Source organism: Enoplosus armatus, chromosome 8 (assembly GCF_043641665.1).
Source record: "Enoplosus armatus isolate fEnoArm2 chromosome 8, fEnoArm2.hap1, whole genome shotgun sequence".
Classification (NCBI taxonomy): Eukaryota; Metazoa; Chordata; class Actinopteri; order Centrarchiformes; family Enoplosidae; genus Enoplosus; species Enoplosus armatus.
This window is the reverse complement of record NC_092187.1, coordinates 15,509,046-15,525,135: the sequence shown is the minus strand read 5'-3', so window position 1 is coordinate 15,525,135 and position 16,090 is coordinate 15,509,046. Positions and strand designations below refer to the sequence as shown.

The 16,090-nt window shown below is 40.9% G+C and overlaps 2 protein-coding genes across 2 annotated transcripts; one reads left to right on the top strand and one right to left on the bottom strand.

The window, feature by feature from the left end:
* Positions 1-4,608: 4,608 nt before the first annotated feature.
* Positions 4,609-7,529, bottom strand: spata2 (spermatogenesis associated 2). Its single transcript, XM_070911108.1, has 3 exons — positions 7,185-7,529; positions 5,608-6,146; positions 4,609-5,556 (listed from the first exon to the last, which is right to left on the bottom strand). Exons 1-3 carry the CDS (start codon positions 7,527-7,529, stop codon positions 4,791-4,793), a joined length of 1,650 nt encoding a protein of 549 aa, XP_070767209.1. The 3' UTR covers positions 4,609-4,790.
* A 2,402-nt stretch (positions 7,530-9,931) lies between these two features.
* rnf114 (ring finger protein 114) lies at positions 9,932-15,677 on the top strand. Its single transcript, XM_070910213.1, has 6 exons — positions 9,932-10,085; positions 10,613-10,763; positions 11,027-11,133; positions 12,354-12,468; positions 13,535-13,642; positions 13,750-15,677. The coding sequence occupies exons 1-6, from the start codon at positions 9,949-9,951 to the stop codon at positions 13,813-13,815; spliced, it is 684 nt and encodes a 227-aa protein (XP_070766314.1). The 5' UTR covers positions 9,932-9,948; the 3' UTR covers positions 13,816-15,677.
* Positions 15,678-16,090: the final 413 nt, after the last annotated feature.

Sequence of the window (16,090 nt, the reverse complement as noted above, 5' to 3'; positions counted from 1 at the left end):
TGCCTGAACAGGCACTTTGTATCATCTCAGGAAGTTACCTGCTCATGTGGAAACTCAGATTCATTGACCTGTATCACCCCATTCATTAATTTCCATGTTGCTCAAGCTCTGCATGTCAAATTACCCTTATCTCATGTGGTTTTCTCTGTGCAGTTGTTGACGACGTAGTTTATTATACTCCATTTGAGCCAAAGATGCTCATTTAATAACTTAGCACATGACCAGTCTTTTTCCTCTCCATAACTGAACCGGTCACCCTGTTTTATTCCAGTATGATGTGATCATCTTGTCTTCTCCTCAAGGAAGTAAAAGTAAACATGACACGCAAAATGACTGACTTTGCTTATGTTAACCTGTATTCTATAATACAGAAATATAGTATTGCATTTGCCCTTCTATTTCCTTGACACTGACTCTTCTTGCCTTGTTGAGCAAAATAAAAGATTTGCTTTGACCCTAGACTCTTTTAGCACGCTATTTCAAGAAACAGCCAGTGGCAAAAACAGAGGGGCATGACACGCAGAGGAAAAGGGGCTAGATGTCCATGTTAGTGTCAGATGAGGGAAACAGTGGCAAAAACATTGTATAATATTAGACTAATTTTTATATGCGTGTAGAATTTACGCTCAAACCTGTCATTCAAAAGTTATTTTATTTTAGCAAACCCATACAGCTGCTAATAAAAGTAATTAATAATCATATAATTCTAATGTCGACACAGCTAAGGACGTCAATTCAGTGAAGTCCTACTTTCAGACATATATTTTAAGCTAAAAAGTAATTTATCAAAAGGATTGGTGTATTTTATGCAGCCTCAGCCTCTCTATTTATGAGTATTTACCGCCATCTGCTGGTCATATAGGAAAAAGCCAGCCCATGCAGGGATGTGCAGCAGGCAAACTCACAATAAGCTAGTAGGTAGTCCTGAGTGGCTGAGTTGGAAAGGAGATACAAACTAATTAGCTGAAAATACAGAGACAGATGGTACATATCAAACTGGCAGCCTGGAAGTTAGGGGAAATGGGTTTGTGATACGTTCAATACAAAACTGACAGGAAGTGTATGTTCTTCACTAGTAAAATCCGTAGTGAATTCTGTGTACACACTGCATTACAATAAGTCAATAATGCTACATACCAAGTTTCAATCACCCAAAAACTCAAGGCAGAAAACTTTTTTTTTCAGAATTTTATTCTTTAAATTATTTTATAAAATCTCATTTACTGAATCTCATATACATATATATACACATACATATACATATACATATATACACATATATATATACATATACATATATATATATATACACACACACATATACATACATATATATATATACATATATATACACACATATACATACATATATATACATACATATATACATACATATATATATACATACATATATATATATACACATATATATATTTCACCGATTAACAATTTGGCTATTTTCCCTTTCCACCCCCATGTATGCCCACATATTGATCATAAGGTCCATACCCCTTCACATAGACATTGTGCAATGATCCTCAGTGCCAAGGTGGAAGGGGGGGACAGAGGGGAGACAGTGGGTGAGGGTACGAGTAGGGTTGAGGGAGAAGAGGTATGGGTTTGGGCCTTGTACAGAGCATGCCAAGAAAGGGTTGGGTGAAATAGGGTAGGGTAAAGGGGCTGCCTAACTACACCACCACTGTTAACATCAGTAAGATAACCACACAAAGAGGTAAAGGGAGTATTGACTTCCACAATGACTTGAGTGTGTCTGGTGTGGGTTAAACCAATCATGTTCAAATGGCTCAATGTATTCCATGACACAAACAAAAATAGCTCTTTTGTTTTTCCAACATCAGTAATTCATATCCACTGATGAATGTAAAAGCATCAGATAGTTCCCTATGACAAGTCAGTTGTTCACTAAAAGATTAAAACAGTGCCCACAAACTTAGCAGCAGCCCTGAAGACTGTTTAGCCCTTTGTAGTGACCTACGCGAGTCACATCCACATCCCATGGTGTGCGAGTAGGTATCTATGTTGATGATTCCCTTTCTAGGCTTCTTAAAAAAGGCCAACATCTACAGACACGAGGCCAAACTTGAGCAAAACCACAGATTTATGTTACATTAACTGTGCATCCGGGCAAGCAACAGGAATTTGTTTTCTACTCCAATAAAGATATTTGTTCTTCATTTGGCAATATGATCACTCTCGTAACATGGCTCAATACTTCTGAAAGTCATCTTTGTTGCTGGTATGATTTGCGATGAACAGAAGCGAGTAACTGAAATATATCTATGATAAATATTCAAAATATTTAGAAAGGCTTCATTGGATGAAAACAAAACGATTGCACACCTCCCTTAAGGTCACTCAAGACTTTTGTGATACCCAGGTTAGCTAATGTTGACCCAAGAAGATCTCTCAAAGAACCCTTAAGCTACATCCAAGTGGTATCAAAACATCCCTTCTTTATGTTGTTCAACATGATAAAGACACAAAACTCAGTTTTAAAGGGAAGGAATGAACAGAAGTGTGAGAACATCACTCCCTATAACCAAACATGAGTGTTTAGGTAAAATCTGTAAGCTAAACAAAATATTTATCTTTGAATTATTTTTAAATTTGACTTTCAGGCAAGACATGGTTATTATAAGCACATAGTATATATATTTTTATTTACAAAGTGTGAATTACTGCATAATTCTGGTAATATGCATGGTTCAATATAGACACCGTGTGGTGGTTAAACCATACTTGTGTGTATTTTTTAATTACTCTGAATTCTTTCCTTAGCTGTCATTGAACAAGCTAGGTATTTCGTTCATGTAAAGCCTGGCAAAGCCATGTTAATGTTTAACCTGCAGGCTGGTGAAACACAAAACAATGCAAATGACAACACAGAAAAACTTAAAATACTCTATGATAAGACAGCTGAATGAGCTTAAGGCATTTAGAGGTTATTCCTGACAGAGCACAAAGGCTAAGGTTGCCTAAACGGTCTGCCAAAATAACCCAGACTCAGACCTTTTCTAAATGAAAGTGTGATTTAAAATTAGCCCTTGGTGACTGTCAACTGCAATCTACTGCATTAATTATCCTCTTTCATGGAGAATCAAAGCCTAATCACTAAAGGTACCCTCCAAATTTACGACACTCAGTTTACATGTTAGCAGACTTTATTTACCCGTGACTGCCCCCGCCCTTTTAAGTTTACCAATAAATGAGTTTAAGGAAAATTCCACAGCAAATGGCAGAGGCTTGCTTGACGAAACTCATGCTAACCTCATGCACCAAATCACCCCAAATCAAGGGCCTTAGAGAGGGTTAAAATATGTCTTAATATACCTGGGAAAGTCACCAACAAACTTACTTAAAACAGAAAACCTTGTGCTACGTTGACAAATCCCAGGATTACGTCACGAAATAAATAACCTCTGCTAACCTTCAGAAGTGACTGAATCAGCTGATTGTAAGACATATTTGTATTAAGCTAAAACAGAAGTTGTAAATTAGAGAAGAATAATGTAATACATTAAGTATTTCTTAGGTCTTTAGGGCTAGTTTGAAACCACAACGTCAAACTGGGTGTATAAACTGAAGCCATTTGAGGTAGACAGAAACCGTGTCAGAGTATACACTTTCATACTGTCTAAAACCAATCAATAGGCTCACACACTGTCAAAGAACCATAATCACTTGATTTTGCGGCCCAGCGTGAGACTTCCTGCAACTCCACCTGAGACTGACAGGGAACCACTGATCTGGTAAGGGTGCACTACGACATCATGGATCATGGAGGCTTAAGGAGTGTAATGAACAGGGATGGTGGGGGGGGGGGGGGGGACTGACACAACTCAACAGGCTATTTACCAGAAAGAAGTCAACACCACACATCTTCAATGTCTCAAGTCAACAGCAGCATTTAAACCTCAGTCATATAACCAGAAACAATTGAGGGTTAATTTACAAGGCATAATCTTTTAAATAGAATATATGGCATCTGACCATTGTCTCAATATGTCCCTTTGAGATATCTCCCACCCCACAGACACAAGTTTATACCCCAGAAATCCCAATGACAGACCTCATGTCCATTTAACAGTCTCACATTGTTCTAGAGAATAGAGATTAAAAATATATACTATTGACTTATTGACTTCCAGTGTATGTTTTCTCTGTTTTTCCCTACTATTTTTCAAGTTTAAAAAGATCTCCTTTGTCACAATGCAAGCTCTGAGGTCTTTTCTACACACGCACACACTCTCTCTCACACACTCACACACATATATACTGTATATATATATATATATATATATTTATATATTAGAGGAATTTTTAGCTGAGAAGTTAGGCAAAGTATATGTTCATTTAGACGGAATTCATTCAAAATGAGAAGGAGTTAAACTCTTTTCTCCAGTTTCCCTTTTGAGGAGGACAAAATTTGAGGAATTTGGGAAGCGCTACAACATCACGTGACTACTCAAGAGCAGGTAGCAAGGTAAAAAGAAGAAGAAATAGATAAAAGGCCTGAACTTGTACAAGGCAGAGAGATGGGCAGACGATATGGCTCTCTGTGGCATGTGCATTCCAGGGCCCTACTGACAGTAAGAGAAAATGTACAAAGTTCAAGAGAGGGTTAGAGAGAGCAAAAAGACCATCAGATAAAGGGGAAGATAGTGGATGACTTGTTTAAATGAGAATAGAGCTAAAGCAATAGTGCAAGACTACGCAGCGGGTTCGGGGAAGGGACAAGGAGGGAGAAACAAATATTCTGTCTGCCTGATTCATCGGTACACCAGGTGAGATATGGTGCCAGATTTGAAGTTGAGCTGATGGTTGGGCACAAAGCTGTGCTGGGGATTCTTTCGCGTGCAGATATCCTTTGCATACAAGCCCATGCACGAGTCACATGACACCTTAGAGCAGTTTACACAGGTGTGTGATGCACCTGGCTTGTTGCAAAACCCGCATCGCGATCCCCCCAAGCTTAATCGCTCGCTGCTGCCTCCCTTTGGTGTTGTCAGAGCAACAGACTTGCTTGGAAACTGCTTAGTGGACATGAGGGGTTTCTCCACCATCTGGGGGTGAGGGTGGGGATGAGAGTGGGAGTGGGTCAGTGTCAGAGGGTGTGGATGGAGATGGGAGTGGGAGTGAGTATTAGAGTAGACGGAGAGCTTTTCCTTGACAGGAATGTATCCATCAAGGGGTCGTGGGGATTTGGGGTGGTAGTCCTGGAGGCCACAGCAGGGGGAAGGGTCCACATCATGACAAGCAGAACAGAGGATCATGTCACACCTCTGGCAGGAGGCCATAGTGGAGCAGCCCAGCCCACAACCCTGACACTTCACACCACCATGAGCTTTGAGCAGCCACCCGTCCCTTGCCTCCCGAGGCTCTCTGGATGCAGGTCGAGAGGGGGTCTGCCTTCCTCCCGTTCCACCAACACCCCTCTCTGTGTACAAGTCAATCTCATCCAAAGAGGACAGGTGGTAGGATGTGTAAGCATCCGCTGGGGGAGGTGACTGAATTGGGAAGAAATCCGCAACAGGGCTATAGGAAGGCGGAGCTGCCACAGAGAAGAGAGATGCTGAGGTGCTGGGCCTGATGATCTCATCCTTCATATCCTCCTCAGCATCCACAAACAGAGGCTCCTTCCTCAGACTCAATGAGGCCTTCAAGACAGGCTTACTAACTGCTGCGTGCCAGTGACCAGCCCCATCTGTAACATCCACAGACTTAGATGGTCGGCTACCTCGCCTCAGGTGGTGGGCATGAGGCCTCTCTATATCCAACGGCCGCACAGACAGCCGAGCCATATCTGCCCCAAGGCTGTCGCGTCTGCGGAGCGCCTCAGCACAGCCAGCTGCATCATCTCTGCACCCTCTGCGGAGTTCCAGGGCCTCCAGCTCTGAGGCTGAACCACGGGCCAGAGCCACTACCTCTCCCAGAAGACGACACTCTGCCTGAGCCAGGAAGAGCTCAAACGCCAACTGGCGGAGATGATTTGTGCCTCCTGGGTGTTCCTGCAAATGGAACTGCGAATCATGGTCACAGGCGTAGCCGATGGTGCGCATTAGAGATCGGAGTTCAGCATCAGAAATGGCAGACTGCAGATGGTACACGTACGGGCCAGTGAAGGTCTAAAAGGAAATGGGTTAATCAACATTAGTGTCAAGTCAAATAAAACAGCTCGACACGAAAATCAGCCCTAAAAACTGACCTCACATGCTGTTCCTCTGATATCATATAATTCAAAGTATATGTTTCTTTCACTACTGTGTTTACTAACATTACAGATGTAAAACTTTTAACTGCATTAGAAAATATTACCTCACATATAGATGTTGTCTAAAGATTTTTTAATTTAAAAAAAACAAAGCAATTTATGAGGGATAGGTTCCAATCCTGTGTTTCAAATTGTTTTAGTGGAGCAACCCTTTTGTTTACATACAAAACCAGCATGGTGTTGTGATTCGACAATAAATACTCAAACTAACTAAATGCCAAATTAGGAAGAATTATAAGGATTATTATGTGGAGGATGTGTATATGTTAGTGTTAATAAGTCAGTTGCTAATGTTGGTTAGCCCCATGTAACAATATTCTTTACATACACATTATTAGGTACCTGAATAACTATGGAGACAAAGAGCTGACAATATATTTAAACAAAAAAAGGTCATTTGCAGCCTAGACATCATCACCATGAATCTGTAAAGATTCTGTACTGCCTCCGTACATCTCAGCGCTCTGCAGTCACTGCTGTTTTTGTGTCCAGTGGCACAGCTACTACAATGGAGCCAATAAGTGAAGATGTGGAAAAAAGCTCTTTCCACCTAAAGGTCTTATAAGATTGGAATGAATATAATCTGTAAAAACTAGCATGGAAAACACCTGGTGGGCCTTTGAAGTGAGAATTCACAGTGGTATTATGTGTATGTTTCTGTGTCAATTGTTTTATTAAAATCTGAAAGTTGCACTACAAACTTCTACAAAATAAATTACATAAACAAAAATAATATTTTATTTCCTTTGCAAGTTGCTGTATCATTTTCAGGTTTTCACTTTGTCATTTTGATTGGAAAACAGTGAATATACATGGGAAAACTGATGGCTAATGCTGTGATAACCTATTTAAATAACTAAATATTTGGTTTATGTCAACTTTAAGCACATACCTTTATACATCTGAACTCCTTCTTCCAGGGGAAGAGCAAGAGGTTGGTGCAGATGGTTTCCAACGTGTGGAAGGCTCTCTCCAGACTCTTGATGTTGCCCCCCCTCTGGCAGCGGAGAGAATTCTCCACCACTTCATAAAAACGCACCATCCGGAAACGTTGTCCTGGATCTGGCTGGTAGGCCCCTAGCAGAGCAGTGGCTGTCGAGAGTAGGGCCTCGCTGTCCTTGTGTCTCCCTCTGTCCCCCCCTGGTGCAGTTCCAATCCATGTGTATTCCTCCTCCAGACGCCTCTCCAGTGCAGTCACATACCTCCGAAACAGGTCCTCTTTTAGCTTGGCATCCATTATTGACAGCAGACTATCAGTCAGCTGTTATACTTGAAATTTACGCCTCACCCCTTTTAGCGTGCCCTGCACCAGGATGCCACATTCAAGCATCATTTTTGATCACCATAATTCACTGTACACGCTGGCACACACTTAACGTTAATGACGTTTTGGAAAGGTGGAAGAGGAATGACACTTTGCGTCCAATCAGCAGCACATCCTTTAAACAAGAGATGCAGTTGTCTGGTGCTCTCAGTTGGCGTAGTTAGGCTGCAGCCTGTACGGATGCATTCTTACGGGCATCTCTGGTATTGGCTCAAAGCCTGACTTGTTTCCAGACAAACAGGCCTATGTCGTGCAAGATGAGGTCAGGATGAGCGTTCTCTTCACGCTCTGTAAACGCAGAGTTGTATCTATTCCATTCCTTGGTTTCAGGATGTGCCGAGTTCAAGGTCACTCTTCACGAAGACGCATTCATGATTGTGGGATTCTGCTGAGCCGTCTCCAAGCTATAATGACACAGGAGAGTAAATGGAAATTATATTTTATACAAATGGAAATCTCTCATTCTGATACACACAAATAAAGAAGGAACTTTGGGCCACATTTATTTCTACTAACTTAGTGTTCATTCAGTCCAAAAGAAAATGCATCATCATTAAGAGCACTTTTTAAATTTAATGGTTCATTTAAGAGAGAGAGAGTTTTTAGGCAGCGCTGTTTTGAGAAACGGTGTCTGTGCTCTGAGTGGGATGATGTAAGGATACATTGTGTGGGCTATTTTATGTCGGTCGACAAGCTAATAGGTCGGACTGATAGATTATCATGATGTACGCAACCAAGAAAAAACTAGGGGGGGGGGGGGGGGGGTTACAGTGTACATAACCAGGATCCACTGTTGACAGACATATTCCTTTTGTCTTGCGTTTCTGTTTGCGCGAGTGAATATATGAGCGGGATGTACTACATGCGTGTAAAACATGGTAACGTTAGCCTGCACTTAGCTCCAGCTTAAGTTGGCCAAAATTAAAAACGGATATAAATACGTGTAAGCCTAAAATCTACTATGAGGCTTGAACTACAGCAAATGAAGGTTTGTGCTCCTCGTTCCCAGGCAAGCTGGCCGGCTATTCCAGTTACCCCACACACCAACCTTAGGGAGCATCCGTTTAGCGAGCTAGCAAGCGACATGCCTTAGCTAACAACATCACCATGCCTTACTATTGCGCATCAACTGCAACAGAATCAGTCTGCAATGACCAATGTTGATAGTAGGAGAGACGCCCTGAGGACAGCTAGTACGTTAATTCTTCATGAATCTCAAACCCGACAAAACCTGATGCTGTCACTGATATGGGCCCCCTACTGAGTATAAGCTAAGCAGTGAACGCCCATTTCAGCGCAGCTGACTAGCTAACAATTGCTTTAGCTAGCAGGGCGGTCCATCGCTAGATATAAATATTTGGCAATTTTAGAGTTAATTATCAAAATTGTGGCGTGACCCGTGTACGACCCAGACTAATTCTGCTTCGGTTAAGATCTCTCACGCCGTTTTCAAACCAGAAACACCATCACCCGCACATCTTACCTTTAAACAAGTGCTAGCCTTTGCTAGCTACGCCTCCTCAGCTGTTGGAAATTCCCATCATCACAATGCGCATGCGCTCAGTTCTGACAGTTCATCAGCATTAGGAGCCCACGTGCTGTTTGAGAGAAGGAGCCGGAGGAGGAAGAGCTGCAGAGCCCACCAACTACATCACCACTACTGTTCAATATGTGTGAGTTACATTAATATAACTTATAGTATTTTAAGGGAAACAAACATAGGAGTGCACACGTGCAGTTTCTCATTCATTCGGTAAGCGTGAGTGCATAGAAAATATATATTTTCTTTTGCTACAATTAAACAATGTAGGTCAATATACATCCGACAACAATAACGCCCAGCAACTAAGCAGTTTTAGTAAACTATTTTTGTTATAAATAAAGGTTAAGTAAAGGCTTCACTTCATTCACCTTTTAGACTTTGAAATGATCTTTACCTGTCTTTCAATGTATTTATGCTCCAAATTAATACGGTATTTTCAATAAATAATCGTTTTAATGGCCACTATTCTGAGAATCAATCAGAGTCATCAAAGTCAAAGTAATTTAAGCAATAATGTCATTCTCCAGTCGCTGCTTTTCCAATGTGACGGTTTGCTGCTTTTTTCTGTTGTATGCCATTGTGACTATCACAGTCAGTCAAAACACGATATTTACTCCTTCTGTTACTTATTAGTTAAATACTCACAGTGTTTATACAATAACTTGACCATGTTATCATGTGTTGTGCTGTCGCGATGACTCCGCCCTCGCGCATAAAAAAAAGAACCAGAATCTGGTGACGTCGTTACGGAAACGGTTGGTGGGGGGGCTGAGTCAGTGAAGAAAAGAAATGGCGATGCTCGGAGGGTTTAGCGCAGCACAGCTTAAGAAAAACGTCTCTGACGGGAGCAACGACGTGTCAGAATTCGTCTGTCCAGTTTGTCTCGAAATCTTCGACAGTCCCGTAACAACACAATGCGGACATACGTGAGTATTCTGCCTTTTTTTTCGATCGTCCTCCCCTCAACCCACGTCTGCCACCAGCGATTCAGTGGTACGAGGTAAACATAACGGCGACAAAGGGTTGTTTTTGAACATGTCGTGCCACCAGAGTTGCAAAACATCGACCATGCGTGTGCCTGCTTTTGTTGTGACCCTGTAATTCTATTTTTCTCCCTTGAATATTTGGCAAAACTAATGCCAGCTTGCTAAATCAGTTTCAGTTTTGTTTACATCAAAGAGGCGGCCTCACCTGGGAGTTGTAGTTTAGATCGCTATTGCTTGGACTTATCAACGCACTTAATAGGACTACAAGTCCCTGCGCCCTCTTGAGGTCGGGACTTTCCATCGGAGTTACAGGAAGCTCCAGTTAGGTGCTTTACAGGGATCGTCCAGCCAGTGACAGCATCTGGTTTCTGATGGTGTATTTTAATGCAGCCTGTAAATAGTTGGAGTACTTTTAAAAACTGATTACTTGTTTCCCTTTTTCATTGTCTTCACCCTTCTCTTGTCAGGTTCTGCCACAGTTGTTTGCAGGAGTGTTTGCGTCCACAGAAGCCTGTTTGCGCTGTATGTCGGGCCGGGCTGGGCCACTGGACTAAAGCTGCTGAGCTTGAAGCCCTCATCCAGTCATCTGTGGCGGCTTGTAAGGGATGTGGAGCTCAGGTATGTTTTATGATACAACAGCTAACACAAAGGCACCTGACTGACCTTTGCTGGTTTGTTGTGAATTGGATTTGAAAACATGCAAGGGTTTTAGTTGGTTCATTACCATGCGCAACATAACTACATATGCACAAACCTAAACAAGTCTAAACTTCAGTCTGTATATTCAGACAGTGGCAGAATTCAAATTACAAACAACACAACAATTATATAATTTTGGTTGTGCACTAGCAGTTACTGATGTGTGTTTTCTCACTATTCAGGTTGGCCTTTCTCAGATGAGAAGCCACACAGCTGCCTGTTCAAAATACCAGGAGTACATTGAAGAGGGAGTGAGGACCACTGCCCAGAGCCAGCCTGCCATCATCAGGTGAAATAGAGGGCGAAACGAAAAACCAGGACTATGTCCGAAATCACTCCCTCGTTTTCTCATTCACTATTACCTGCATAATTAACATTCAATAGTTTAGACTATAGTGAGCAGTAGAGTGCATACATTTTATACTTTATATTATATGTATAGGACAGCATAATGTTGTTTTCACCACCATCACTGTAGAGATAATAATAACTTACAGTCTAGTCTGATGTGGCCGAGGAAACACAAGCCTCCAACCAGTTCTTTTAAACCATCTGCATGACTTGTCATTAGCTTTGACTTCCCAGTTGTCTTACCATATCCCACATCCCTTTGTAAACAAAACAATCAACCTGCAGGGTGAACCCATAAGAAAGTAGCTCTGCAGTACAAAAGACAGTAGTAATGGATTATTGATGTAAAACAGTTACCTTCATATAGTCCTCATAGTTGTGAGAGGTTTAGCCTGTCCCAACGCTTGTATTCCCTTAGCCTGATAATCAGACTGAATTGTCATTTTGTATTCATGGCATCAATGAAAGAATCAGATGTTTCCAGTGGAGCACACACACACACACGCTTGCATGTACAGTGATTGGGGGATGGATTCCTTGACTTGACTTGACTAAAACCAGAAATCAGATGACATCTTCTCTCATATCATGATGTCAATATTATATTGATATCAAACAACTCTGTTTCCATTATATCCAAAGTGCAATAATGCTTTAACTGAGAAACAAATCTCTCTGTCTCAAAGCCATTTTACTTTTTTAAAAAAGGGGGGAGCCGAGGGAGTGGGGTAATACTCAGAGAATAAACTCTCTGAGATGAAAGTCATATATTTACAAGAAAGAAACTGGGAAACGTACCACAGGATCGCTTCACATACTTCTGTATGACGAAAGCCTCGATAGCTGTGTTCCCATGGATCCCATGGAAACTGCTCAGTGTCAGTCCAGTGAAATGACAGCTACAGTAGCTTGGAAAATAGTGACAGATGAATTTGATTAATTTACAGTTTATCAGACCACAAATGAGTCAAGAACTTGCTAGCTAGGGGTCTGTTTCCTAACTGGGTGTCTCGAAGTTTTTTCCCAAAATATTACGTCCCTCTTCCCTGCACCTCAATTTTCTGTTTTCTTTTTTACCTACAATGGCCCCAATACGGCGTCGTAAAATACCGAATCAGCAGTGTGACATATTTTATTCTTTCTGTTTCTTTCCCACAGTCCAGTTCCAAATCGCTTCACCTTCACTTGCCCATACTGCAACTGCCAGAACCTCGATCAGGACGGCCTGGTTGAACATTGCACTACTCATCATGCTCGAGATGCACGCCAAGTGGTAAGAACATCTCCAAAACTCCAACTCCTACACCAAGAGTTGCTCTTTTAAAACCAAGGTTCCACACTTTGGGCCTCATTCACTATGTGTGAATAGAAATGTTCTTACTTTGCGCACAAAATAATTTTGTTCTCACCACCACGCAGATGTCAGTGAATCAGAATCATTCTAAATTGACAGGCCTGCTATTCGCAATCAACATACTGCCACGCCCCCATTTATCTATATAGGGAAATATGTTTGCCGAGAGGTGTTTCATGGAGAAAGCAGTTAAGTTGTAAGAGAAACATATCCCCTAAAGCCAAAAAGCAAAAGAATTTCACATCTGAAGAAGGTGAAACAATAGTGTCTGAGGTGGACGTTAGAAAAGGCACGTTTAATTGTTTCCTCAGGAGTGACCATGGTAAAAAGAACTGAGTGTCTATTTGCACCTGGGTATAATAGTCACACAGCAGCTATTTATCATGTGATTGGAACTCTCTTTTTTTCCTAAACCTTACTAAAGGCTTTCTAAATCCGAATCTTCGATATACCCTGCATGCCTGTTAATAGGCCAATTAACACTAGCTACATATGCGCAATTTAGTGGCACTAGACATTGGTGGGAGTAGCCCATCATTACAGGCCAAGTCAATGTAAACAATGAAAACCAAAATTGTTAAGTTTCAATATGGACATTCTCATATACTCCATTATAAGCTAGGACTGGGTCACTCAGTTTTTATAGTTGAATATTTTAATTATGACAATAATTGATGAGGATGAAATGTCATAATATGCTGTGCATTTAGTTAAAAGGTATGTGTTTACATTTTCTAAGACAGCCTGGCCTTCATCATTTGTGCGTACGCATGGTCTGAGGAAGTTCTAAATTTGTTCGCAGAGTACGAACAAATTCAGGTAAGAAAATGTTGATGAATCCTGGATTTGTGCATAAAACATTTGCACTCTTTAAGCACAGATTTGCATTTGTTTGCACTGTTTGTGAATAAGGCCCATTGTTTGGATTTAGCCAGTGTTAATTTGTTTGTAGATGCTTTATTACTCTCACTTTGTTTCTGTCCAGGTGTGCCCCATCTGTGCCTCTATGCCTTGGGGGGACCCTAACTACAGGAGTGCTGACTTTTTCCAGCACCTGAAGATCAGACACACCTTCTCCTATGATACATTTGTTGTAAGTTTAGGCCCCAAACACTATCTGGAGTTTCTTTTTTATGATGTTAATAATCAGTTAACTTATTGGTTCTGCTTTCTTCTCTCTTTACACCTACGTCTCTGCAGGATTATTCCACAGATGAGCACACAATGATCCAGGAGGCTCTACAGCGCTCCCTTTTGGACAACTGAAGTGTGAACAATAAGTGGAATCAAGTGAAGGGGAGATGGTGATGTGAAGTCTTGAGAAGACAGAACACCACACTGTATCATCATTCATCTGTCATGCGGATGGTGGTACTGTATTACTATGGGTAATCAGTTTCACAGGGAATTGGTCTTGTTACTATGAGTCTATAGGTTTATTATTCAGAAAATAAATCACGCAATATGGTTAAGAAAACATATTGTACTGTCTGATTTAGGAGTGATACTGTGTTTCTGGTGTGATAATCTCTTATCCTCCCCCCCAGTTGAGTCTGTAGACTTGATAGTTTGTTGAATATCTATTAAACTATGTTTGTTAAAGCGGTTTGTTCATTGATGACATGGTGTCATATAGCCAAAAAGTTGTAATTAAATTTCCCTGTCGTCAATACTTGATGTTATAAGAGGGTTCGACCACTAGGTGGCTAACTATTGCCAGCAAACGACAAACTTCACCAACAGTGAAGTCGTCAAGTAATGTTCACGATAATATATAATGATCTACTCGAGTGACTCTGCATGTTTACTCTCAAAAGAGGAGAGGGGGTTATGTTTTTATTTTTGAGTGGGTTTTTTTTACGCTGTTTTCTGGGTGAAGTGTGTGTGTGTGTGTGTGTGTGTGTGTGTGTGAGAGAGAGAGAGAGTGTGTGTGTTCATTCTGTTTTCAGAGATCTACTGGAAAGAATAAATAATATGAGGGTCAAACAAAGCCAGAGAGGGCTGTTTGCTTTATTGTAATGTTTCTCCCTTATGTCTTTGTGCCTGCTGGTAGATCTTATTTCTGACTTCCAAAACTCATAGGGCTAATAGTTCATCCAGTGAACCAAAAGATGCAAGTAGGAGACCATCAGTGAGTCATCATGTGTCAGTTCTATGATGTTCATTGGGTGAGAATTGATTTGCATGTTTATGGCCACGGGGGGGCAGTAGAGTTCCACCGTCCTCTGGCCATCCATGACAGCCACCGACCCTCACCAGCCTCCTGGCTCTGTTGCAAGACATTATTCAACACAGATTTCATTCTATAAATGTGCTTTACTCAATGTGTTGTTCTCCAGCTTAGTTTTTAAACTGGGTTTTGTTCAAATGCAGCACACAAAAATGTCACTGATCTTTAGAAACTGAGGTTTAAGTGGGGTAATTCGTTACAGTTTTAAGAGAATAACCATAATTTCACTTTTAGACAGTTGATGACATGACTTAAGATTTTAAATGTAACTTGCTGTAGTGTGTCTTTTCATGCCCAGTGTCTTGGATGCTTCATCGCAAAAAAAAACAAAACACTCCAGTGTGTTTAGCTGGTTTTCATATTTTTTTAATGTCACTGCCAACAGTTCTGAAAAAAAATCAAGACAGTTATTATTTGTATGCTTCCAAAACTGACAGCATGTGGAGTATCAAGAAAATTCAGTTTGCATAATTTTTGTTGGATATTTTTATTTCAATTCTTAAGATGTAAATTGTGTCTATCATTTCTTTTACACCAGTGTTGTTTTCCAATTACTTGTAATTGCCACAAGTCAACCATATACAGTAGTGTAAATCTTCACACAGTTTCATTACATTTGTCTTCTACCAACAGGTAAACAAAACTTAATACACCCACATCAAGTAGCTCTAGAGCAGAACCTTAATGCCTTTTCACGTAGTCTTTGGTGCCACATAGCCCTAGATGTTCGTTTTTCTCTCCAGTAAAATGTGTAATAATTTTGTATGTGTATCTCGTGTATGATTACCTTTTTTTCCCTTTTTTTTTTCTTTCTCAATATATCTTTCATTCTCTTTTGTCAGCCCTACTGTTCGGTGGTGCTAAATCCTGATAAATTAAAGCTCTTTAATTATTTAAACCCTGGCCCCAGAAATCAGGCGCAGTGATTTATACCTGTGTGTATGAGACGTGTGGGGGGGAAGAAACAACACTTGCTGCTTTGATGGATGACCACTGTGTGTGTGTGTGTGTGTGAGTGTGAGAGTGTGTGTGTGTGTGTGAGTGTGAGTGAAAGAGAGAGGGCAGTTAAAAGGAAGGTAATGTTCAGGATGCATCAATAGAAACTGTGGATTTGCTCAGTTGTCATAATCAGGCGATGGGCAAAAGGTGCACATTAGTGAAAAGAACTAATTGTGGAATATATTAAATAAGCCAACCTTTCTACAAACCTTTGTTCATGTATTAGATATCAGGGCAGTGCTATATCATACCAACGATGATATTGCATTATGTTTTTGCATGTACTTGCGTCTGTGTGAGTTTATGATGAAA